The sequence below is a fragment of the Clinocottus analis genome, unplaced genomic scaffold (assembly GCF_023055335.1).
Source record: "Clinocottus analis isolate CAN_PGR_092001 unplaced genomic scaffold, fCliAna1.0.p SCAF_17, whole genome shotgun sequence".
NCBI classification, from domain to species: domain Eukaryota; kingdom Metazoa; phylum Chordata; class Actinopteri; order Perciformes; family Cottidae; genus Clinocottus; species Clinocottus analis.
Genome location: NW_027175898.1, coordinates 16,135,720 through 16,159,918, shown reverse-complemented (window position 1 = coordinate 16,159,918; position 24,199 = coordinate 16,135,720). Strand labels below are relative to the sequence as shown.

The following is a 24,199-nucleotide window of genomic DNA, read 5'->3' as shown; positions in this document are numbered from 1 at the left end:
GTGTGTGTGTGTATGTGTGTGTTCCCGTGTACGCGGTAACCAGATGTACCAGTGATTAGTCACATCGAGGGCATCTGGAGCCAGCTGGGACGCAGCCTCCGAACAATCAAGCCTTAATTCAACTGGCTCATGAGACAGGTGTGTGTCAAAGAGAGGAAAGGAGGGTGATGGACTCGGCAGAGGGGGAGAAAAAGAGGAGAAGAGGAGCTGACGGGGAGTGAAAGACATGCGAAGAGGACACAACCTTTTAGCGTTAAAGCAGAAATAACAAAAGAGGATTTGGATTGAATAAAGAAGGGATGGACAAAGTGAAAAAAAAAGCAGTTAAGACCCCGACCTGTCCACCTGTCAGATCATTTCCTCCCCTCCTTTCCTCACGCCTCCCTTCCTTCCCAGGTACCTTAGTATCCCTGGAGTGGTGACCTTTTCTGACACACACACACACACACACACACACACACACACACACACACACACACACACACACACACACACACACACAGAGGTATGCCATGTGCGTGGGCACAAACACACTCCTGGCCAGATGATAACAGCTCCCACAGTTTAGAGAGTTGTGTTTACTCTAATCGGCAAAGTGAATCATGACTGCAGATTAGGGCTCACACACACTCGTTTGTGTGTGTGTGTGTGTGTGTGTGTGTGTGTGTGTGTGTGTGTGTGTGTGTGTGTATATATGCATGTGTCTGGTCTGCATGCAGAGGGGAAACAACCCGTCATTGGCTGTAAGTTGTTCTTTCATAGCGCGCTACAGCCCGATGCTCGACGTAGCGCTCCTTTTCTTTATGCCAGTCGTGGAAACGATGCCACGGTGTGCGTCCTGTTCGTCTCTCCTTACGTGCTCAAACTATTTATCAAAAACAATAATACATTTATGTCAAATTTCCTTCTGTGCAGTGTTTGTTTTTAATGCTTTATTGATCTGGCAAGTTTGACTTTATTTCTTTCTGGAGTCCGCTTGTCCCTCACGGCTCTTTGTCCTTTCAGTTTTTATTCAGATCTCTCTTCTGCAGTGGAATATATTTAAGTTCTTCATTTTATCTTCACCTGAATACATATATATATATATATATATATATATATATATATATATATATATACACGGTGTCACGACTCGGCTCTTCAGGCCACGACAAAGACGGGAGACACACAAGGTTTTAATCAAGAAACAAACGTTTAAGAGCCACACACAGCATTTAAAGGCGCTAACAACACGACATGGGGTTCGGCCACCTGAAAGCCGTCGAGCAGACGAGCCTCAAAACACCAAAATAAGAGTAGAAGATAACAATGTTCAAAGTAAAAATTTAAAAAAACTGCAGCCCAGTGGAGGATGAAGTCGATGTGAGTGACAGGAGGCGGGTCTTCAGCAGTCTGAAAGGCTTCCCGGGTCTGAGCGGCTCTCGCATGAAGAGCAGCTCTCCAAAGAGATGGAGGGCAGCCGGACGCCTCTTTTTCTGCCCCCGAACCTCTGAAAGCATCAAAGAGCTTCAGGTTGGTCGCCCTCATTGTGAAAAAGCATCAATTCTATACAGTGAAGGAAAGCAACAGACCTCGATGAATGTATGTTCACCATTTGTTCGGACACACACTTCAACATGGATTCCCGGTAGAGCTGCGCGTCATTCGGTTGGTATGAAAGATAAAAGCGTCGCAGCTTCTCCACACAGAACCAAAATCACAAACTGTATTGTCACTCTCTCCTCTTCCTCGTCGGCGCCCAGAGGACACATCCATATATGAAGAGGTTCGACGGCTTTGAGGTGGCCGAACCCCATGTCGTGTTGTGCATTAGCTTCTGTTTTAGCTGCTGTATTAGCTGCATCAGCTGCTGTATTAGCGGATGCTTTATTTGCTTTATTACCGGCTGTATAGCGGCTGCATTAGCGGCTGTATAGCGGCTGTGTTAGCTGCTGCATTAGCGACATTAGCTCTGTGTGTGTGTGTGTGCAGAGGTTTATCATTAGAGGAATGGAGGGATCTGGTTTACAGCGCTAACCTTTCCGCCCCTGTTAGCATTCTCATCCCACTCTAATAACATGAATTAGCAAGATTTTTTTTTCGAATCATTGATGTAATTCCCATGGCAACTGGACGCTTCATCGGCTAATCATAATGTATCGCGAGGTGAATTCGAAAAGGAAAAAATAAATAAAGGCAAAGGATTAAGTCTTTAAATGGCTTCGTAAACAAACATATTGAATTTCTGGCTGCAATTTCGGCAAAATATAATTTCCCATTGGGGCCAATAAATCCCATCAGTGTCATTTTGTTTTTTAACCAAATAGCATTACTGTCTGTAATGAGACATAATGATGTTTTTGACATTGGCCGTCCTCTCTTTCGCATATATTTATTCATCTCACAGTTATATTGTTAGAAAGGTGACTCCAACTCTCTCTGGAGAAATGTCCTTTCCTCATTTCATCCCTCCCACCTCGTCTTTCACCCTCTTCTTCTGTTTTGTTTTCCTCCGCCCGCCCTCGTCTTCGTGGGTGTGAGATGATAATCAAAGCCGTTTTCTCAGGTTCTCCATATTGGATCCTCTCTCTCCCTCACTCGTCCTCTCTTATCTCCCAGTATGCAGACTTGTTGCTTGTTTCCTGTCCTCCTCCCTCGCTCATTTTTCCCGCTTCTATTGTCGCCTTAAAGCTTTAAAGTTTCTTTGACTTTAAAATTACCTTCTGGTCGGGGGTCTTATTTTATTTTTTTTTCGGGAATGTAAGGCCGCCGTGGCAACCAAAGAGGCTTTCAACCTTCTGACGTCCATATTTGAATGCAAAGTTTGAAGCTTTAAAAGCTGCGGTTCAGTCCAGCTGTCGTTCATAAGAATGAGACGTCTATTGCGACGACTCCATTTGTTTTCTTGCTCGTCCATCTTCCTCATGTCATCCCTTCATCCTCCTTTCCGGTCAAGTCTTTCTTCTTCTTTTTCTGTTTTGCCTTTGCAGCCAGCAAGCAGCTCTGAATCTAACGCTCGCCTTATCAATAAGTAGCCATGCATGATGCACGATGCATGGCTACACGGCGACACCATCAATGAACTGTATTGACTTAATAATAAGGTTTCTGACATATTAAACATAATTTTCTTTGCAGCTCCTGGTGGTGGCGGGGCGTTCAGGTGCATTAGCGGCTGCTGTATTAGCTTCTTTATTAGCTGCTGTATTAGCGGCTGCTTTAGCTGCTGTATTAGCGGCTTTATTCGTTGCTGCTTTATCGGCTGCTTTAAGGCAATGCTTTTTGTGTTACCTACTTTTAAATAAATACTTTCTTTCTGTGTAAAAGTGGTTATGATCTAACCATGAAGGACATCTACTCTCATGTATCTTCTGTTACGACGAAGTGGATAAAGCTATTGGTCCACTTGCCGTGTATAGCTTTAAAGCTTCGTCAAGTTGTTGTTGTTGTGTATTTTAGCCATCGGGAGGCTTTTCAAGGTTGCACCCGCTTTTCAAAACAAAGGCGGTGAGATAATGTTCCGCCAGGATGAACGATGAAACGATGAAGGACGATCAAAGTCGGGTTTCATTCGCTGAAACGAAGCGAGCGATACTTCAAAAGGATCGAAGAGTATTTTATGATATCGGGACAATAAACCTCTCTGTCCTCGCCGTCTTCTGGCCAACAAGTGTTTTATTGTCTGTGCTCCGCTGAGTGCTAATTGCTTTGACGGTGGAGACTCGCACTGGACATATTTACCGCTTTTATCGAGGATTTGATCGTCGATGGCCGCGTGGTGGAGGAGGAGGGACGCTCCTTGTGTTCATCAGCGCTGTGAGACGAAGAGGAGGGTAAACAACAACAACAACATGTTACATCAGAGAGACGCTTCACTTCCTGCTGGGTGAAGCTCCATAAAGAGCTCATCAGGAGTTATAGACGACCTCTAAACCATGATATATCTCTCTCTCTCTCTCTCTCTCTCTCTCTCTCTCTCTCTCTCTCTCTCTCTCTCTCTCTCTCTCTCTCCTCTCCCAGCAGACTCTCCATCATCATTTCCACTTTATAATTACCAGTCACCTCGCTTTGCATTCTCCTTTATTTCTCCTCTCCTTCACATCCTCTCTTGACTTTCTCTCTCCATCACTGCCTCCTCTTCTCACTGACCCGTTACCTCTCTCTCTCTTTCTCTCTCTCTCTCTCTCTCTCTCTCTCTCTCTCTCTCTCTCTCTCTCTCTCTCTCTCTCTCTCTCTCTCTCTCTCTCTCTCGGTGCTTTAAAAAGCTGATAGCAGAGATAAATATCCGCCTTTTCAGCTCAAATCCACATTTTCTCTCAGACTCGCCGATTCCCCAGCTTATCATCTCTCTCTCCGTCCATCAATCTGTCCATCTCGCCCGGCAGAAATATATTTTTTCCCGCTAGTTTTCATTAGACTTGTGACTTTGGCCCGTCGGTACTCGTCCTGTGTTTATAAATCACGCTTATCTTTGTCTGGGAGACTTTCCAAACAAAGATAACCCAGCTCTTCCCAGCTATATATATATATATATATATATATATATATATATATATATATATATATATATATATATATATATATAATGCATCAATTCGATCCCTAATACGCAGTTTGGTGATGAGTGATCCCGTCACGCCTCATCACTCACTGCTCTTCTTATCCAACTTTTTAACCGGCGCTTCTCTCTCTTCTTCTCATAATCTATTCACAGCGTCATCACTCCATCCTTCACCTTTTCTACCTCACACCTCACCTCCTCCTCTCTCTTTGACTCCCTCTTTCCAGCCCGTCCAGGCTCGTCGTCTCCCCTCTTTCCTCCACTTCATCACCCCCCCTGTATCACCCCTGTTTGCATCTCTTCCTGACTCTGTATCACTCTGTGTGTGTGTGTGTGTGTGTGTGTGTGTGTGTGTGTGTGTGCAGGTTTGTGACCATCTACCGCGGGCCCAGCCACACCTACAAGGTCCAGCGGTTGACGGAGTCGAGCAGCTACGTCTTCAGGATACAGGCCGTCAGCGACGCCGGTGACGGTCCTTTCTCCGACACGCACACCTTCTGCACCACCAAGTCCGTACCGCCTGCGCTCAAAGGTACACGCCCCCTCATCCCATGGTGTGTGTGTGTGTGTGTGTGTGTGTGTGTGTGTGTGTGTTTTGTTGCAACTCTAGGATTTGGTTGCACTCGGCTATCTGTCTTTCTTTTAAGTATGCATGAACGTTTTTGTGGCTTTCAAACTGTTCAATTAGACTTATTTTATTTTATTTGTTTTATTTATTTTATTTGTTTTATTCATTTTATTTTATTTTCAATTTTTGTAGTAACATTATAATGTTTTAATGTTAGTATATTTTTTTATGCATGACAATTATTCAATTTTAATTTTTTTTTTTTTTTTAATTTATTTTATTTTAACAGCTGGTGAGAACTGCAGAAAGTCTGAATAATTGGTTCATATGATATTTACTTTTCTCACTATGTAATGTCCGTCACGTGTGTGATTTTTATACTCATGTTCCCGGCGGCATTTAAATCCCAACAGCTCCCAGAATGCATCAGCTGGAGGGGAACGCGTGTGAGATCACATGGGAGACCATCGCACCAATGAGAGGAGACCCCGTGAGCTACGTGCTGCAGGTGCTGGTGGGACGCGAGTCAGAATACAAACAGGTTTGTCTCTCTCTCACACACACACACACACACACACACACACACACACACACACACACACACACACACACACACACACACACACACACACACCTGGGGTCGCTTGAGGACAGTGCTCAGAGCTCCCGTGTCTCTGCAGCACTCGCTTCAGTAATTTGTCTTTTTGTGGAAGTGTGTACGACGGCAGCGAGCAGCAGAAGTATTCCCTTCGCCTCGATGATTGGCCGCACAAATTTGCACATTTGAAGAATGAAACACACGCGTGTGTGTGTCTTCCCGGAGAGATGGAGCAATCTGAAATGAAAGGCCAGCAGGATTTATTGACTTGTTTTGAAGGATTTTAATGAGAAATAACAACAAAAACATGCCAATCTGGAACTGAAAGAGACAGAAACGAGCAGACAAAGAGAGACATTTGTCATCGGGGACATTTTCCTCTGTCATTGAATTGTGTGTGTGTGTATGTGTGTGTGTGTGTGTGTGTGTGTGTGTGCACATGATGTCAGGCGTGATCTCACGTCAACTTGTGCGTTTTGTACAAATATTGAGTGATTGTGTGGTTTAAAGCAACACCGTCACTTTATTTTTAATCATTTTAACCTCATTTTTATTCTCTTTAGAAAATAAACTTAATTTAATCTCATAAATTATGCGGGATTTGTACATGATGTCATTGCATTGTAACGTCATTGTCATGTCAAGACGACCCAACAGGTGTTAACGCTCACATCTGCACGCAGTTTGTAATTGTTGTTAAGTTTGTTCGTCTGGCTTTTGTGTTTTCTGAACGTCTTTTGCACCTTGACAATAGAAAATCTGATTAGTTCCACTAAAATATGCAAATGAGCCAGAAGAAGTCCACAGGAAGTGCTTCTCTCTGTGCTTCCATCACTGTGTGAGCAGAGCGGTGACGCTAACGGCTAGCGTCTCATTGGAGGCGGGGCTTAACCAGCGAGCTGCTGCACATTGTTCAATAAATATAATTGACTCCACATTCAGGGAAGAAAGTTTAGATTCTTGCAGAAGAGAATCTCAGAGAGAGAGAGAGAGAGAGAGAGCGAGGGCGAGCAGCTGGTGTGCATCGATGCCTGTACATCTTTTTAAACACCGCCGCGTGGCCCTGACATCCTGCCAGATGTGCCCACGAGTCGGCTCGCACCAATTTCCTTTGTAAGTGTTTTCTCCGCTGAGAGCTTCACCGGCTCGCACGACGGAGACGAGCGTCACATGTCACCGTGACACAGCGGGCGAGCGAGAGAGCGAGTGATTTCCCTCCTGAACATCCTAAAAACAGACGTTTTTATGAACATGATCATTTCTTCATTATAATATTATTTATTTTTCAAACAGCACGTTATTTTATTTGTAATTTATTTTATTTATTTCATTTATTGTGTTAATTTTACTCATTTTATTCATTTTTAATAACATTATAATTTCTTAATTTATTATTATTATCATTTTTAAGCAGGACATTATTTTAATTGTAATTTTTATTAACTGTATCATTAACTGTTTCATACTTTAATTACTATTTTAAGCACTACGTTAAAAAAACACGTTTATTTATTTATTTTATTATTTTATTTTTTCATATTATATAATATTTTTTTATTTATTTAATTTTTATTTTTTTATTAACATCCTTAATTTTTTATTTTTTTTTCAAGCAGGACGTTTATCATATTTATTTGTTTCTAAATCTCCTGAAAGAGAACAAACAGTCCGTCTATGTCTACTAAACGTCCCCCTCTCTCTCTCTCCCTCCTCCTCCCCCCCCCCCCCCTTCCTCCCTCCCCCCTCTCAGGTGTTCAAGGGAGAAGAGGGCGTGTTCCAGATCTCCGGTCTCCAGGGCAACACGGACTATCGCTTCCGCGTGGGCGCCTGCCGCCGTTGCCAGGATACGTGCCAGGAGCTGTGCGGCCCGCTCAGCCCCTCCTCCTCGTTCGCGCTGCGGCGCCAGGAGGCGGCGGCGGCGGCGTCGGGGGAGCCGTGCGGCGGCGAGCCGGGCCGCGCCGGTGGCGGCGGCGGCTGCGGCGGCGCCGGCGGCCTGATCTCCAGCGACGAGCGCTTCGCGGCGCTCATCGTGTGCGTGTTCGCCGGCTTCTCCATCCTCATCGCCTGCCTGCTGCAGTACTTCTTCATGAAGTGAGCGAGCATCGAACCGCCGGGATGGAAAAGAGGAAAACAAACAAACATCACAGAGAGACTCTTCAAAAGGAAACGCAACGCGTCGACGAAAAAGAAACGAAATCAGAAACACTCGATGTTCTTCTACGGCTTCGTACGCTGTCGTTTCTTCTTCTTCTTGTTTTTTTTAAGTCACACTATCAGACCCGTCTTCACTCGGTCTCTTCTCTCAGCTGCGCCTCGAAAAACTGATAATCAAAGCCTTAAAATAGCTTTTTTTCCTGTTCGTTGGAGACTGACTTGCATGTTTTTATCTTGTATTTTTCAACATATTTGATTAGAGAACGTGTATATTTCTTGACAGTCGTTGCCTTACTTTTGTTTTTTTTTGTTTTTTTCAATGTGTAATTTTCTTTTCTATTTTTTAAATTTCTTTTGTTGCTGCAGTCTTTATTCATTTCAGCCATATTCCAGTGTAGGCCGACGACGCTTTCGCCTTTTTTTTTATTATCCGGTTTTTGTTTCGCAACTTCAGTTTCAGCTTTTTAACATTCACTCAATTCAGCTACCAAAGTGATGCGATCCACGTGTCCAGATGCTGCTATCCTGTGATTTTATTATATCGTAAGAAAAGAATGGAAACCCAGTAATCTAATATATATACACACAATATAAATATATATATAAATATATATATTATAACAAAACAAAAAAAATATCTATGATGCTATAAAAGTGATGTAATATAAGATGATGGCAAAGGGGGAGGAGCTTACGCTCGGTGCTCACGAAACAGCGGCTCTGAGGTCGGGTTAAAGTCCTCGTAGGTGTTTGAATGTTTGGGGGGGCGTGAACAGGTGAGCGCCGGTGGCGAGCGGAGCGTCCGATTGGCCCTCGGTCGAGGCCCTTTTTTGCGCCGGCGGCCATGTTTATCTGTAGCTTTAAGTAGCGTTAGACCCTCCCCGTCGGGACGCTAACGGCACGCTAGCTAGCTAGCTAGCTAGCTAGCTAGCCGCGCTCCTCAGAGCTCTGTGTGCGTCAACCGGGTTAGCTTGAGCTTTAACCCTTTCAAAAAACACACAAAAACAACACACAACCCTGGAGTTTAGCCGGAGCTGAAGCTGTCGTCTCTCGTCTGTGAATCCATTCGTCTGAAGACTCTCCTCCTCCTCAACCATCTTGTAATGACCTTATTTTGCTCTGGCTGCTCTTCTCATGCTTTCCATCCATCCCCGACTTTCTGCCCATGCACAACTCTCCCTCTCCTTCTGCTCTCTCTCTCTCTCTCTCTCTCTCCTTCTCTCTCTCTCTATCAAAAGGTGCTTTATCGACATGTAATGGGAGCAGTAGCAGGTCTGTGGCCTCTCCTCTGGACGGACATGTTCTCTGGAGACTTGAACTAATGTTCACTAACCAAACAAGCCTTCGACGGAACACGACGCAACCCAACAGGGCATTCTAACACACACACACACACACACACACACACCCCTCCCCTGACTCCCCCCTTTTTCATCCCAAGCCCGAAAAAAATAAAACGAAGCCAAGGTACAGCCCGACACAAACCCTGATGATCCAAAGAAGCTCGATCAGTTGTCAGGTGGGGGTGCAGGGAAAAGGGGGGATGAGAGGTGATGGAGGGGTGATGGAGGTGTGATGGAGGGGTGGTGTAGCGCCCGCCGGCAGCCTGTAACGCACCTCAGGGACGAAGGCCTCACCGAAGAGGAGCCCTGACCCTCGTCACCGTCGTCCCGTCAGTTATCCTCTTCCTCCGTCTCTCCATCCTCCTCTCCTCCATCTGTTCTCTCCGTTTGTTTGTGACGCTGCATCTCGTCCTCTGGCGACGCCGTGCCTTCTCGCTCCCGTGTGCGCGTCAGTAAGCAAAGTGGTTTACTCGCTCAACAACAACAACAAACAAACAAACAAAAACAACCTTTGCCAAAGTGGATGGGAAAGTTAAGGCAGAGTCCTTCTCTAGGTTTTTATTTATACTTTATATATTTGCATACAGTACTTTACATGCCAATTACAGTGCAATCTTCATTTATTTATTGTTTAAAGATTAAGAGACAAGTGTAGTTATATACTAATTTTTGTTTTTTTCTTGTAGCATGTTTTCTTTTCTTTGTTTTTTTTAATGGATGTATGTTAGATCGTATGATTAAAGGCCAGCATTCCTTATCTCAGTAACCCTTTAAGTATTTCTCTTACAGCTGTTGGGAGCCTGTAGCTCATCAGTCCGTGTGCAAGTTATCGTTTCAACATGTAACCAAATGTATTGTTGTTGTTTTTGTTTTCTCATCTCCTGCGGCGGCCGTGCACAGCCGAGCGCTTCTTGTAAAGCTTAGAGAGACACGTAGCAGCGCGAGGCCTCAGTTCAAGTCGTCTGTGTCGGGGATGAGCGTCGCCGCCTTTGGCTTCCATTTTGTTTGTTTTTTTGTTTATGATTAGTGTTATGATGAAGCTTCTGGTATCTTTTGACTGTGTTATTGCCAAAGCGCAGGCTTCTCGTGTCCACTAGACGCTCGTCTAAAAGGGTTCTGTGATGTTCTTCTGTAACGACGCGGCGTCACCATTATTATCATTGTTATTATTATTCTCTCGGAAAAGGAAAAAAAACGACAAAAAAAAAAAAACATTAACTCAATCTGTGATTATGCTTTTTTTTTTTCAATATATCTTTTATTATTTTGTAAAGCAAAATGTGCCATTTTAATTTTTTTTTTTTTTTTTTTTTAAACGTCGCCCCCCTTTCAAAGGAGAGTTTTTAACCTGATTTCACACTGAAAGGTAAAAAAAAACACACAATCATGCGATGATTTCGTGCAGGTGGTGATGTTCTTGGCGGGTGCAGGTTTAGCAGTAGTTAGTGTTTTGTATCCAGTATTTTGCTAAGAGATGATATTCAGAGGTATCTGTAGAGCTGTAGGATGCTAACGCGATGTGACTAACAGAGTTCAAGCACTTTTTGTTTTAGTTTTTTGTTTTTACGCCGAGCATTAGTCCCGATTCCAGCGCTCTTCAGACGCCGTCGCCTCCGTTGGCATTAATTATTCTGTGGTTGGCGTCACTGTTACTACTGGAGGGAGAGCTGCTGCGCCTTTTAACAACTACAGCAACAAAGACGGAGAGGGCAGTTCGTAGAGGGGGAAGGGGAGGGGCTTCTCACACACACACTCAAGGTGTGTGTGTGTGTGTGTGTGAGCACACAGCCTGTTGCATTGTAGAGTCCACGGGTCATACGTGAGGTATTCTGTCATGAAACCCCTCCGTGTGATGTCGCCCACCCACAGCCCCCTGACTCCCTTTTATCTCACCTTACTCCCTTTTATTCCACCTTACTCCCTTTTATTCCACCTTACTCCCTTTTATCTCACCTTACTCCCTTTTATTCCACCTTACTCCCTTTTATTCCACCTTACTCCCTTTTATTCTACCTTACTCCCTTTTATTCTACCTTACTCCCTTTTTTCTCATCTTACTCCCTTTTATTCCACCTTACTCCCTTTTATTCTACCTTACTCCCTTTTATTTCACCTTACTCCCTTTTTTCTCACCTTACTCCCTTTTATTCTACCTTACTCCCTTTTATTTCACCTTACTCCCTTTTTTCTCACCTTACTCCCTTTTATTCCACCTTACTCCCTTTTATTTCACTTTACTCCCTTTTTTCTCATTTTATTCCACCTTGATTTCCCCTGACCCCCCTGTAATCCACTGTAATCCACTTTACTCCCCCATATTCCACTTTATTCCCCTGTAATCCCCTCATATTTCCCCTTACTCCCTTGTATTCCTCCTTACGCCCCCAAATCCCCCCTCTCCTCCCTCTACTCCCCTCTACTCCCCCTCACAGGGGTGTTTGGCCCGGCTCAGGCTCAGTTAGTGTTGTCGTGGTTGACACAGTGTGTGTTAACTGAAGGTTGTGTGTATGTGGGCAGGGTACTGACTCCCTTTTATATGTGCTTTGTTGTATTTTTTTTTTATATGCTGGTGATTTTTAAAGCCCCGCCCCTTTACCCCCCCCCCCCCTCCTGAAGCTCCTGCACATTTGGCTCGGACGTCAAGAATGAGAGACAATTTTTATTTTATTTTAATATTTTGTTGTTTTGCCCAGCAGTCCCACGTCTGTGCCTTCTGATCTTTTTTTTTTTTTTTTTTTTGTACGTTTTAAAGTTAGCAGAGAATTTCTGACTGAGAATTTGGCGGTTTTGACAGACGCATAGACACTCACAGGTATTTAACTATTTTTTAAGCGAGACAAAAAAAAAATCGACATATTTTTACCTCACGATATCAAAACGAAAACATTCCAACGTTGTCACGGTCGACGAATTGAGAGAAAAAAGGAAGAAAAATTCATGCATTTCTTCTTGTATTGTAAATGTTAGACATTTTCATATGCATTATATAAAAAGAAACTGCCATATCAATTTTAATGTATAGATTTTTGCAAATACTACCCTATGTATGTAAGACGTAACTGTATCGGTAGCGTATATATAATATATTTATGCCCAATAAATGTTTTGATTTTCTTTTCTGACTTTTGAGTGCGCCTGTATGTTTTATTGTGTGTGTTTAATTATTAATTATACCTTTATATCCACGTACGGTTCTTTTTTTTATTTTTATGGATGACTTTTCGTCAGATAAAGACTCAGGAGATGTTCGGCACACTGACTCACGGCGTGACTTTCACTGTTGTGCATCGGTATTGATTTTAATCTGTGAGATTTATTGAGAGAATGATGACATCAGATAAACCTTTATGTACACAGGCGGGTAGTTTATGATGGAGAGCGTTAAATCAGGATTAACAGTCTTGAGTTATGCTTTAAAACAGTTGTAATTCTTCACGTTGGACGACATCCTGTCAGACAAACTCTTGCATGTAAATGAGGCTTTTTGTCTTCTGACACACAAGGATGACTCGTTCTTGAGAAGAAGCGCTGCAAGCGAAGGCCGAGCGGCAACGAGGCCATCCAAAGGGCTTCACATTAAACCATTAAAAGCATGAAAATATAATGCAAAAGTAAACCAATCAAATAGTTAAGCGATAATGGACGAGAGGCAGTACTGTATCGTCAATAATGTACCGCACATACGGGACTATTTTCTCTCGGCTACTGAGATGCGAGACACAACGTTTGGTGGCTGCAACTATTTTGTGCTGAAAGGCAGCTAATACTGTTTATAATGTCGCAGGTATTGTAAAAGCAATAATGGACTCGAGGCAGTGCTGCATCTACAATAATGTCCAGTTAAAGGGTGTTGAACCCAACACGCAGCGGAGAAAAGCGATACACAACGTTTGGTGGCTTTAGGCAGATTATTATTACTGTTTATAATGTTGCAGGTATTGTGAAAGCAATAAGGGACTCGAGGCAGTGCTGTATCTACAATAATGTACTGCTCAAGGGTTTGAACGGTACATTATTGACGATACAGCACTGCCTCTCGTCCCTTATTGGTTAAATAAACTACACCTCGTACTCACTCTCAACCAATCAGAATGCTTGATTTAATCTTCCCGTATTTTAATGTGGTCATGAATAAAGCTGAAGGGTGAAGCACCCAGAAGGCATCTGGGTTTTGGTCCTGTGTGAATTTCTGGCTAAAAAGCTCAGTTTAGGTGACTGAATGTGGTGTAAATGTCCTAAAACGTCCTCTTTTCCTCCCGTCAAAGTGGACCGGAGCCAGATATTGAACCCCCAAGTTCAATATTGATTAAAAGATCAAATTTCGTGCACATAATTTAGGTTCTGCGGTGTCAGATGTGCCAATTCTGGCATCTTTGAAGCAGCCAACTTCAGCTGACGCTCTTATCCAAAGCGACTCACAATAAGTGCGTTCAACCCTGAGCACAAACTCAGAACAACGAGCACAATTTCTTCAATGAAGTCAAGCTACAAACCAGCGAGTGCCATTTAAGTGGCGTTTATTTCTCGTGATTCTCAATCGACTGCGAGGCGAATTCACAATAAAAAGCATCATTTTTTCACTGCAGGCAGAGAAGAGACGTAATGTCCTTTGTGAGGCCGTGTAATCACAGTCGAGGCGCATTTCTGCAATCGGATAGATCGATGGAACAAGAAGAGCGCACGACGCGTCGCACGTGTCACCAAATGGAGCGACCCGGTGTTTATTATGAACCCCACGGAGAGGACGTCGGCCACTTGAGGTCCGACTGAAATATCTCCACAACTGTGCAGCTGAAGAGAAATGAATACAAGCAATGAAAGGAAACTTTAACAAAGTCCTCTTGTCGCTTTCAAGCCGTCGATGTCTGTGTTTTATCTTTTCTGTATATCTATATTTAATGTCTTTTTTTAATGCATTGTCGCTGCCGAGCCGACCGAGTCGCCGAGTTTAATCCGTTGTCTCTTTTCACCATGACAGTAAACACCTTTATCCTTGTAGAGAGGCATGCGTGGTCCCCAGAGGACTTAAGGGATCCCTCAACGTTTACAGGCAGATGTACTCGTTCCAGGAGGAGATGTCGGACCTGAAGTGATCCCTGAACATTTCATCAGGACACACATCGAAATGTCCAAAACTTAAGCAATAAGGTACTCGAGGCGGCGCTGTATCGTCAATAATGAACTGTACATTATTGTAGATACAGCACTGCCTCGAGTTACCTGCCAAAGGTTGTGTATCGCATTTCAGTAGCCTGGAGAAAATAGACTTGGAGACTTGTTTGATTGGATGCTTTCTGTTCTGCACGGCAGCTCGAAGGAATCCACAGTCAGTTGTTCTCAAATGAAAGTGAACACTATATTTCCAGTGAACTCCTCTTCAAATCCAACCTCCTCTTTGTCTGCAGGTGATGTTTTCGCTCTCCTCTGCACAGCCCACACCTGGATAAGCGATCGTGACGTCTGACTCGTCGGTTCGACTTCTCGTCTTTTGTCATCGCACAATTGTTTTGTCCTCTCTCGTCCTCCTCGCCCACCAGCCGTCGTCCACGAGTCAGCTCCCGTTTAATGAATCCGCTTCATTACTTTTCATGGGGTTTGTGCAGATGCTCCATGTGTTGAAACCAACATGTATGAGCGATTGTTGTGTAAAACTGTGAATCACAGCTTGTTTATGGAAGAAAAAACTGCTGCATGTGGATGTATTGAACACCGTAAGTAATATACCACACAATATGAATATGGCATATTCATATATGGTTTATAATATGGCTTTATAGACAAAGAAGAGGAAGAAAACGCAGAGAAGAAATGAGTTTTTTAGTTTTTACTTGAACAAGACTTCATCATCGACAGACACGTCACCCGGCAGATGTTCACAGACATCTTCAAGATCAAATATGAATCAACTTTTTACTGTTTTAATTACACATTCATGAATAAATAGCATGTCATGACATCGTACAGTTCGTTTTATACATTCTTCAGAGCCCGGAGGCCGTGTCTGTGTGTGTGTGTGTGTGTGTTTTTAATCCAGTGCAGATTAGTGGAGGCTGCTGCGGTGATTCGGACTGCTGAGTGTGAAGCATGGAGTGTGTGGAGCGCCGCAAAGCGTCTACGTACAACATCAGCATCGCTCGCTCATCCTCTGCGTCCAGAAGAAGGATGCGTGGTCCACTTTGACAACGTGAAATGACTCGCGTTTGTCCACCTTGAACACATTTAAAGTAAAATAAAATGGCGGAGAATAGTGTCGGTCGGCACCTTTGGCATATTTGATTGGTTGTATTTTGGTTCGTCACCCATGAAAACCGTCTCCACTGCGCTTGTTTTTAAGACTTGAAGCAATATAAAACCTTTTTTTTGGCGATTCAATACACGAGACAAGTGAGACGTTCATCATATAAAGGACACAGGTGTGGAGCCTCTTGGCTGTCATGGAGCTTCAGCTTCTGGACAATGAAAACGTTGCTCAACCCGTAGGACACTGTGGACCCTCCAGGGGGCTCCAGACCTCTTTTTCTCTGTGTTTGAGTCGTCGTTTGAACCCCAAAATTCATTCCAATACTTGTGTTTATTGTATGTATTTGTTCGGCAAAGTCTTGGGAAAAAAACGTATATCTGCAAAAAAAAAAAATATTGTGATCATAAGTATAAACATCCAGCACGAGTATGACCCAGAGGCGTCAAAAAGGAGTCCTTGAGTGTATTGTTTGCTGTAAAAACATCCCACAGACCTTTTTTAGAAAGATAAGCGTCGACATCTGCAACAATAAACACAATCCAGGAAAGCATGGGCTTGTTATGAAGCATATTCAGTCAAAAAAAGGCATTTTTTTGGCCTCTTTTCGCCTTTTTTTTGCGGATAAAGGAGGCAAACCGCTGCGGTGTTGAGCGGGTTAAACCTCCCCGACGCTCCCTCATCACGCACCAGAGTCACATGACGCCTGAGATGGATGACGCTCATGATGCGCACGTCACGAGGTTCAGAAAGCCGACTATTCGTTATATTTACAGTCTCACGGTTCAGTTTTCTTCCGCTGAAAATGCACCAAACTGAAACTTAATGTCGCGATCGAAGGAGATTTAAACCGTTTTTTTTTTTACATGAATACGCGTTCTGCTTTGTGGCTCAAGAGGCAAACTCCCACATCGACTATCTTCACTTTGGGCGGCGTCAAAACACACAACTCTGACCGTTTATCTACACAACAACACGACACATTCAGCATCGAGAAAGGAACACAAGGGACATCTTCACAGGCTCTCTCGCGCAATTTACAGATAATCACATCGAAAAGCATGACACCTGGCACACAAAACACACATGCAAATACTCTCTCTCTTTGTCACACACACACACACACACACACACACACACACACACACACACACACACACACAGCACTGCTGCCCCTCTCTGAAGGAGTACAGAGCAGTGCTGCACAAATTCTACAGTGGTTTCTTTGTCATCCAGAGTATGAATACAATATAAGGCAATTGTAGATGTGTTTTATATCTATATGTGTGCGTGTGCATGTACACGTGCACGCCCCCCCCCCCCCCCTCCTCCCCCTCCTTCCCCCTCGGGCTGAATCGCTGCTCGGCGTGTTGAGTGGACGAGTTCTCATCTCGCTGTAATAATCCAGCAGGAAAGAGAAATCAAAGTTGTGTTGATGTTGGAGCTTCGTTGTGCGACGCTTTCCTCTCACTGCTTTTCTCTGTCAGTCCGACGAGAGCTCGCGCGTTCGATTCCGATCATTTTGTTTTATACAGACTAAAAAAAGGTTCCTCACAAGGATTTAAGATCTGAGAGCAGAGACAGAAATACTGACTCTGATCTAGTGTTTCATGTCCAGACATGTTGAGATGATGGAGGAGGACGAGGAGGAGGAGGAAGAGGAGGAGCAGGAGCAGGAGGAGGAGGAGCAGGAGGAGGAGCAGTACGAGGAGGAGGAGGAGCAGAAGGAGGAGCAGGAGGGGGAGAAGTTCTAGGAATCTTTTGGACCAGACATGAATCTGTCTCTTAGCTCAGGTGTTACCAATATCAGACTTCTTCTTCTCGAGCTGAAAGAAGAAAACTAGAAGCTTCTAGTCTTCTTCTAGAAGTTTCTAGAGCTTTTTCTAGAGTTTCTAGAATCTTCTAGTCTTCTTTTAGAAGCTCCTAGTCTTCTTCTAGAAGCTTCTAGTCTTCTTCTAGAGCGTCTAGTCATCTCCTAGACGCTTCTAGCCTTCTTCGAGAGATTCTAGTCTTCTAGAGCTTCTAGAAGCTCCTTGTCTTCTTCTTGAGCTTCTAGTCTTCTTCTAGAAGTTCCTGGTCTTCTTCAAGAGCTTCTAGAAGCTCCTGGTCTTCTTCTAGAAGCTCCTGGTCTTCTTCTAGAAGCTCCTGGTCTTCTTCTAGAGCTTCTAGAAGCTCCTGGTCTTCCTCTAGAAGTTCCTGGTCTTCTTCTAGAAGCTCCTGGTCTTCTTCTAGAGCTTCTAGAAGCTCCTGGTCTTCCTCTAGAAGTTCCTGGTCTTCTTCTAGAAGCTCCTGGTCTTCTTCTAGAGCTTCTAGAAGTTCCTGGTCTTCTTCTAGAAGCTCCTGGTCTTCTTCTAGAGCTTCTAGAAGCTCCTGGTTTTCTTCTAGAAGCTCCTGGTCTTCTTCTAGAAGCTCCTGGTCTTCTAGAAGCTGGCCGTGGACTCGGTCCAGCCGTTGGAGCCGTCCCCCTTCACGCTGCTGGCCGTGCGGCCGCGGGGCGGCTGGCTGTCGGCGAGGCCGAAGAGGCGCGCGGCGGCGCGGCGGTACTTCCAGGACATGGTGTTGTACAGGATGGGGTTGATGGCGGCGCTCAGGTAGAAGAGCACCACGGACACCAGGTTGCAGTACTCTGACAGCACGGACAGCAGCGGGGACGGAGCGTCCAGCGAGCGGAAGTGCACGTACCGACCCACATGGAAGGGCAACCAGCACAGGACGAAGGCCAGCACCACCACCACTAGGGGGGGGGGGGGGGGGGGGGGGGAAGGAGGAAGAGGAAGAGGAGGAGGAGGAGGAGGAGGAGAGAAGTTGATAATTACTAAAATTGCAAACAAACTGAGATCTATTTATGAACATCCTTATCTTACAAAACAAGTTAATGTGTGTGTGTGTGTGTGTGTGTGTGTGTGTGTGTGTGTGTGCATGGTTTTAGGCGTGACGTCATGTCAACTTAAGCGTTTAGTGATTCTGTGGTTCACCTTTACTTTATTTGTCATAATTCTAACCTCGTGTATCGTGTGACATCATTTGTATTCTCTTCATTTGATATATGTACATGGTAAAACTGTGTGTGTGTGTGTGTGTGTGTGTGTGTGTGTGTGTGTGTGTGTGTCCTCTCACCCAGCATCTTGATGGTCTGCCTGTTGCTCTTGTCCCGGTGCGCCACGCGCGAGCTGCTGCTGGTCTCGCGGTCTCTCCGCCACAGCCGGCGGCCGATGAGGCTGTAGAGCACCGTGAGGCAGAACACCGGCATGAAGAAGAACACCGAGTTCAGCCACACCATGGCGCCCATCAGGCCCGACTCCACCGCGTAGTGCGTCATCGTGCACTCGCGCGTGTCCCCCCCGGCCTCCAGGGAGGAGTCGCTCTCGTTCGCCCCCGAGAGGAAGCCCGGCGGCGGCGGCGCGCCGTCCCGCTCCACCCCGACCATGACGAACACGGGCCCCGCGCTGCACAGCGACACCGTCCACAGGATGAGGATCAGGGCGCGCACGCGCCTTTTGGTCACCAGGGCCTTGGCGCGCAGCGGGAAGCAGATCGCCAGGTAGCGCTCCACCGACAGCGCGGTGATGCTCAGGATGGTGGAGTAGGTGGAGGACTCCGACACGAACTGAAAGAGCTTGCAGAGCGCGGCCCCGAACCGCCACGGCCGGTACCTCCACATCCGGTACAGGTCCAGCGGCATGCACAGGAAGATGAGCAGGTCCGACACGGCCATGCTGCACAGGTACAGGTTGGTGGTGGTGCGCATGTCCCGGTACTTGCCGACCACCAGGATGGTCATGACGTTCCCGGTCACCCCGACCGGAAACAGCATCGTGCAGGCGATGGTGATGCCCGTGAGCAGCGGGATGGAGTAGTAGTTGAGCGGCGGCTCGCCGAAGTCCGCGGTCGTCCTGGTGGCGTTGCGGGCCTCCTCCTCCCAGCTGCAGTTGTGGGAGAAGCACTCCGAGAGGTTGGGCCAAGAGGGCATGCTTGTGGCCGCGCAGGTGATCTCACGGCTGCTGGAGGCGGCCCCGCATCTGGGACTTCTCGCGGCCCCTGGCGGGGCCCTTCGCTCCCATCGTCGTCGTCGTGGATGATAATGCGTAAAACCCTCCCCGCGTGCGTGAAGTCAAGATCCGCGTTGCATCTTTTAGTGGAATCCTGGGGAGGACGAACTTGGGAGCAGAGAGAGTGGATCCTCTCCTCCAACAGGAGGCTGATCCACTCTCAGGATCACGCGCTCCACAAGATGCTTTGTGCGTAAAGTCCTTGGAAACGAATCCAATTACATGCTGGATATTTGTGAGTTACACTTCTCTTACCGGCCCGAGTGCAGCCGCTGTATTCCAATCCAGATGCAGCAGAGAAAAAAACACACAAACGCACAAACACCTGCTCTCCAAAAAAAATAACGAATTCACAAAAAGATGCCAAGTGGTGTCCCGCGTCCTCTGCGCCGGTGAGAGCCTCCAGCAGCTGCGCGCCTCATGGGATGAAAAGCGCGAGAGAGTCCTTCAACGCGCCAGAGAGTCGCACAGAGTTCCCATCACCGGGCGCGCGCCTCCGTGTTGCGCGTCAGACGAAAACAAAAACAGTTGTGCCGCGGACGCGGGAGAGCACGTGACGGTGAGTCAGAGGCAAGGTCGACAACATCAGCGGTCAACATCTGTCCGTGGAAGAAAAAAAAAAAGCTTTAAAGTGGGCCAAACACGAACGGGAGAACAACAACCACCGTGAAGACGAAGACGGTGCGACGGAACCGAGGCAGTCTGATCAGAGTCACCAGCACCAGCGTGGAGCCACGCGCCGCCAGCATCATCACACCACGTGGCTCTGCAGAAGGGTTTTATCAAGTAGAATAAAGTGAAATAAAGACATTCACAGCCTGTTAATGCAGAAAGGAATCACGCTCCTCCAGTGACGAGGTATCCAGCGTGCGCGTCCTGACTCCCAGTGCGCCAAACCATCATGTAGGAGCAGCTGCTCCAGGGAGGGTGTGTGTGTGTGTGTGTGTGTGTGTGTGTGTGTGTGTGTGTGTGTCTACAGTCATCTCAGTGCTGCAACGCCACCTACAGGAGCGTCAGTGTAGTGATACCTGCATGTTAATGGTCACCAGTTTAATTAATGGTCTTTTTCTTTTTTTTTCTTTTTTACCACACACTGTAAAAAAAACCTGTGAAATCCAGTCATTTACTCTGGATTTAATAAACACATATTGTACTGTATAAAAACACAAAAACTGCTGTGAGAAATCACAGAATTTACTGTAAAAATCACTGTATACCCAAAAGTAATGCAGAAAATTACAGTGAAAAATACTTTACAGTTATGTGGTAATATACTGTGGTTTCTTTACAGTAAGTTATTTATCAAAGTCTGCCAGTTATGTTCTGTAATTTCGCTGCTATATACTGTATTTATTTATTTATATTTTTACAGTAACTTACGTATAAATGGCTGCCAGTTATGTTCTGTAATTTAGCTGCTCATCATTTACTGTGCATATGTCTTCTCACACAGAGGTTATTGTATTATATCAGTTCACATTATTACAATAGACCTTGTGGTTGATGACACCTGTTTTAGTTTGGATACTTAAAGGTTAGGATCCGTCAAAATAACCACCGGCTCTAAAGGTGTGGCTTCGCAGATAAGAAACATATTTTGTTTCCCCCCATAAGGTTCAACCATCACATTATGACATCATTAAATGATCTGCACATGGACACGCTGTCCTCTAAAAGGTTTACAAACTGTTTTCTGGGTTCACATCTTTGACGCTGGACGACCGCACAGATCACACACCTGATCCTTTCACTGCCACAAAGGCTTCAGTCGGCCCGGTACGCAGATTCCACTCAAGGGCCTTGATGTGGCGCCGCAGGGAGCGCTCCATTCACCGCCAACACGTGTCCAACACACACCTTTTTGTGTTGCAAATGACACCGAACACAGACTCCGACACAGACGCAGTCAGTATGTGGAGACGGAGCGTCTCTCAGCCGGATTAAACCCGTTACTTTACCATTAATAAGACGGATATTGGCCTAATTGGTGAATGCAAATGACCAAATGTCTCTCCTCGTGTGAAGAGTTACATATTTATATTTTCTCCTGCGCTGATGCGATCCTCATGCTTCAAATATTGTTATCTGTCTGCCCTTTGAGCTGTGTTTGCCAGCAGATACCTTTATGTTTATGACCCCTGAATCATGATGCGAGAGAGAGAGGGAGAGAGAGAGAGAGAAAGAGAGAGAGATGAATAAATAGAGAAAGAGAACAGGAGAGATCCTGGTAGTGGAAACCAAAGCAGGGCTCTCGTGTCCTTCCGTGAGACCTTTTCATCACATCTGGTATGTATACTGGTGTCTCACACTACGTGTACTGTACTGTGTGTGTTAATGTGTGTGTTTGCACATGTGAAAGTGTGTATTTAATAGTCAGGGCGGGGGGAAAAAAAAGCCTGGACATCTGGATTATGTAATCTGGCTCCATGTCGGCGGGCCTGCGCTCTTAACAAGCGTGGTAATGACGACAACGGCCCAACAACACGCTGGAATAATAACCACTATTTACGAAATGACACAATTGGACTGTTTCTAGGGACAACAGGAGGTAATAGCAGCAACACTGAAATGCCACGGCTGTGTTTCAGCGTCAGGAAGGAGCGCTCTTTCTGTTTGCTCTCTTTATGGCCGTGAGCCGCTGTCTCCTGTGTGTGTCTTACTTTTGTGTGTTTTACTTTTTTTTTTTGGGTGATTTTATTGCTGCGACAGTTCTTTCCACCTGACGGTTTCTGTCCGGACCCCCAGAGGTTTCAGTCACACACTTTGGGGGTTTTGTGGGCGTCGTTTCGTCCGGACTCTGCCTCCCGGGTGTGGTGGTGCCGCACGGGGTAAAGTCCCTGCCGTGAAGATACACAAACACACATTTGGCAGCAATGTATTGCAATGAGTGTGTGTTTGGGTTGTGAGTGACGCAGTGCATCCTTTCATCCACCAGAGGGAGGAAGAGATCTGGTTTCATTCAGGACAGTTTATTCGGGTCGAAATATTGTATTGTTTTGTACTTTATGTGATATGAAGTACATCTCATTAGATCAGAGCTCTTTCAGAGGCAACACACACAGTGTGTATAGACACAGGTACACACAACTATATGACAATTAAAAAGAAGTCGTGACAAAAAAAGTCAAAATTATGACTAAAAAATAAAAATCATAATATATTTTTTTTTTTTTTTACCTTTCTTAGAAAAAGGCATGACGAAAAAAGTCGGCAAAAAAAAAGTCTACAAAAAAAAGTATGACAATTTTTTCTTTTTACATAAAAAAAGAAGTCGTGACAAAAAAAAATTTGGACAAAAAAAAAAGAAGTCGTGACAAAAAAAAGTCGAATTTATGACTAGAAATAAAAATCATAATAATTCTGACCAAATATTTTTTTTTACATTTCTCCAAAAAAGGTATGACAAAAAAAAATCGATAAAAAAAGGACAAAAATTTTTTTTCAAGAAAAAAAAAAAAAAATCGACAAAAAAAAGTAGGACGAAAAAAAGAAGTCGTGACAAAAAAATGTGAAATTCAGGACTAAAAATAAAAATCATAATAATTATCACCAAATTTTTTTTTTTACATATCTTTAAAAAAGGCATAACAAAAAAAGTCGACAAAAAAGTCATGACAACAAAAAGTCAACAAAAAAAGTATGACTGTTTTTTTTACAAGAAAAAAAAAGGCGACAAAAAAAGTGTGACAATTTTTTTTTACAAGACAAAAAAAAGTTCTGACAACAAAAAGTGGACAAAAAAAGTATGACAAAAAAAGTCGTAACAATAAGAGGCAAATTCATGACTAAAAATAAAAATCATAATTTATAAATTTAAAAAAAAAAATACATTTCTTAAAAAAAGGCATGACAAAAAAGTCCACAAAAAAAGTATGACAATTTTTTTTTACATTTGAAAAAAAAAGTCATGACCACATTTTTTTTCACATTTCTGAAAAAAAGGCATGACACAAAAAAAGATATGACAAAAAAAATCATAATCATGACAACGTCCTCCTCGTCCTCCTCCTCCTCCTCCTCCTCCTCATTCACCTCCTCCACATAACGTCCACAGCGTACTTCCTATCCAATGAGAGAAGTCCGTGGGAGGAATCCGTCCCCGTGATTGGTCCAGAGTTTCACAGACCCCGCCCCCCACGGAGGAGTTTGGAGCGAGTTCCCTCCCGTTAGTTTTTCTCAGCCGCGCTTACAGACTTCCAGAGGAGGCGAAGCGGCGCAGGACTCCCCGTCCTCTGAAGGGCTCTTTGCGGGACCAGGCCCTCATACGTGTCGCCGTCCCGCCACGTCACGCCGCTGGAGCCACGCGCGCCGGTCACACTCCCGCGACATGCGGGCTGCACGCCCGCACACACAGCAGGTCGGTCGTGTCTCCCTCCGCTCGTCTGTGCGTGTGCTCGGGTCTATTTGCGTCCACGGGCAGTGGGGGTGCAGGGTGTGTGTCTCTCGGACACTCCTTAGGTTCTGGATGTCAGTGCCGGGGAATGTACTGCGCGTTTTGAGTGTGGTGCCATTGTGTGTATGCGTGTGTGTACGTGTGTATGTGCGTGTGTGTGTGTACGTTAGGGTCACAGCAAATGTGTATTTAAACTATCTGCTCATCTCCGTGTCCGGGTCTGTGTGGAGATGGTGTTTACTTTTAGTCATGAAATACTGCACCAAGTTGTGTGAGAGACAGCTCAGGTGTGTGTGTGTGTGTGTGTGTCTCTTGT

General features: G+C 45.0%; 3 protein-coding genes across 3 annotated transcripts in view; 2 read left to right on the top strand and 1 right to left on the bottom strand.

Annotated features, from left to right (window-relative positions):
• Positions 1 to 12,317, top strand: part of fndc3ba (fibronectin type III domain containing 3Ba) — an 82,708-nt gene extending 70,391 nt beyond the window's left edge. The window contains 3 exon segments of the mRNA XM_068580100.1: positions 4,906 to 5,072; positions 5,522 to 5,649; positions 7,457 to 12,317. Of these exon segments, the coding sequence (XP_068436201.1) occupies positions 4,906 to 5,072; positions 5,522 to 5,649; positions 7,457 to 7,801 (640 nt within the window). The 3' untranslated portion in view covers positions 7,802 to 12,317.
• Positions 12,318 to 17,861: 5,544 nt separating this feature from the next.
• Positions 17,862 to 19,411, bottom strand: ghsra (growth hormone secretagogue receptor a). Its single transcript, XM_068579932.1, has 2 exons — positions 18,559 to 19,411; positions 17,862 to 18,175 (listed from the first exon to the last, which is right to left on the bottom strand). The coding sequence occupies exons 1-2, from the start codon at positions 19,409 to 19,411 to the stop codon at positions 17,862 to 17,864; spliced, it is 1,167 nt and encodes a 388-aa protein (XP_068436033.1).
• A 4,273-nt stretch (positions 19,412 to 23,684) lies between these two features.
• The window catches only part of pld1a (phospholipase D1a), a 31,077-nt gene continuing 30,562 nt past the window's right edge, over positions 23,685 to 24,199 (top strand). Inside the window, exon 1 of the mRNA XM_068579929.1 lies at positions 23,685 to 23,847. The gene's annotated coding sequence lies outside the window, so the exon portion shown is untranslated. The remainder of the gene's footprint in view (positions 23,848 to 24,199) is intronic.

Excerpts from the sequence above, each read along its gene's own strand:
- ghsra (XM_068579932.1), bottom strand. The coding sequence starts at position 19,411 with ATGCCCTCTTGGCCCAACCTCTCGGAGTGCTTCTCCCACAACTGCAGC. Across the intron at positions 18,176-18,558 it reads GCAGACCATCAAGATGCTGG|TGGTGGTGGTGCTGGCCTTC; the intron begins GTGAGAGGACAC and ends CCCCCCCCCTAG.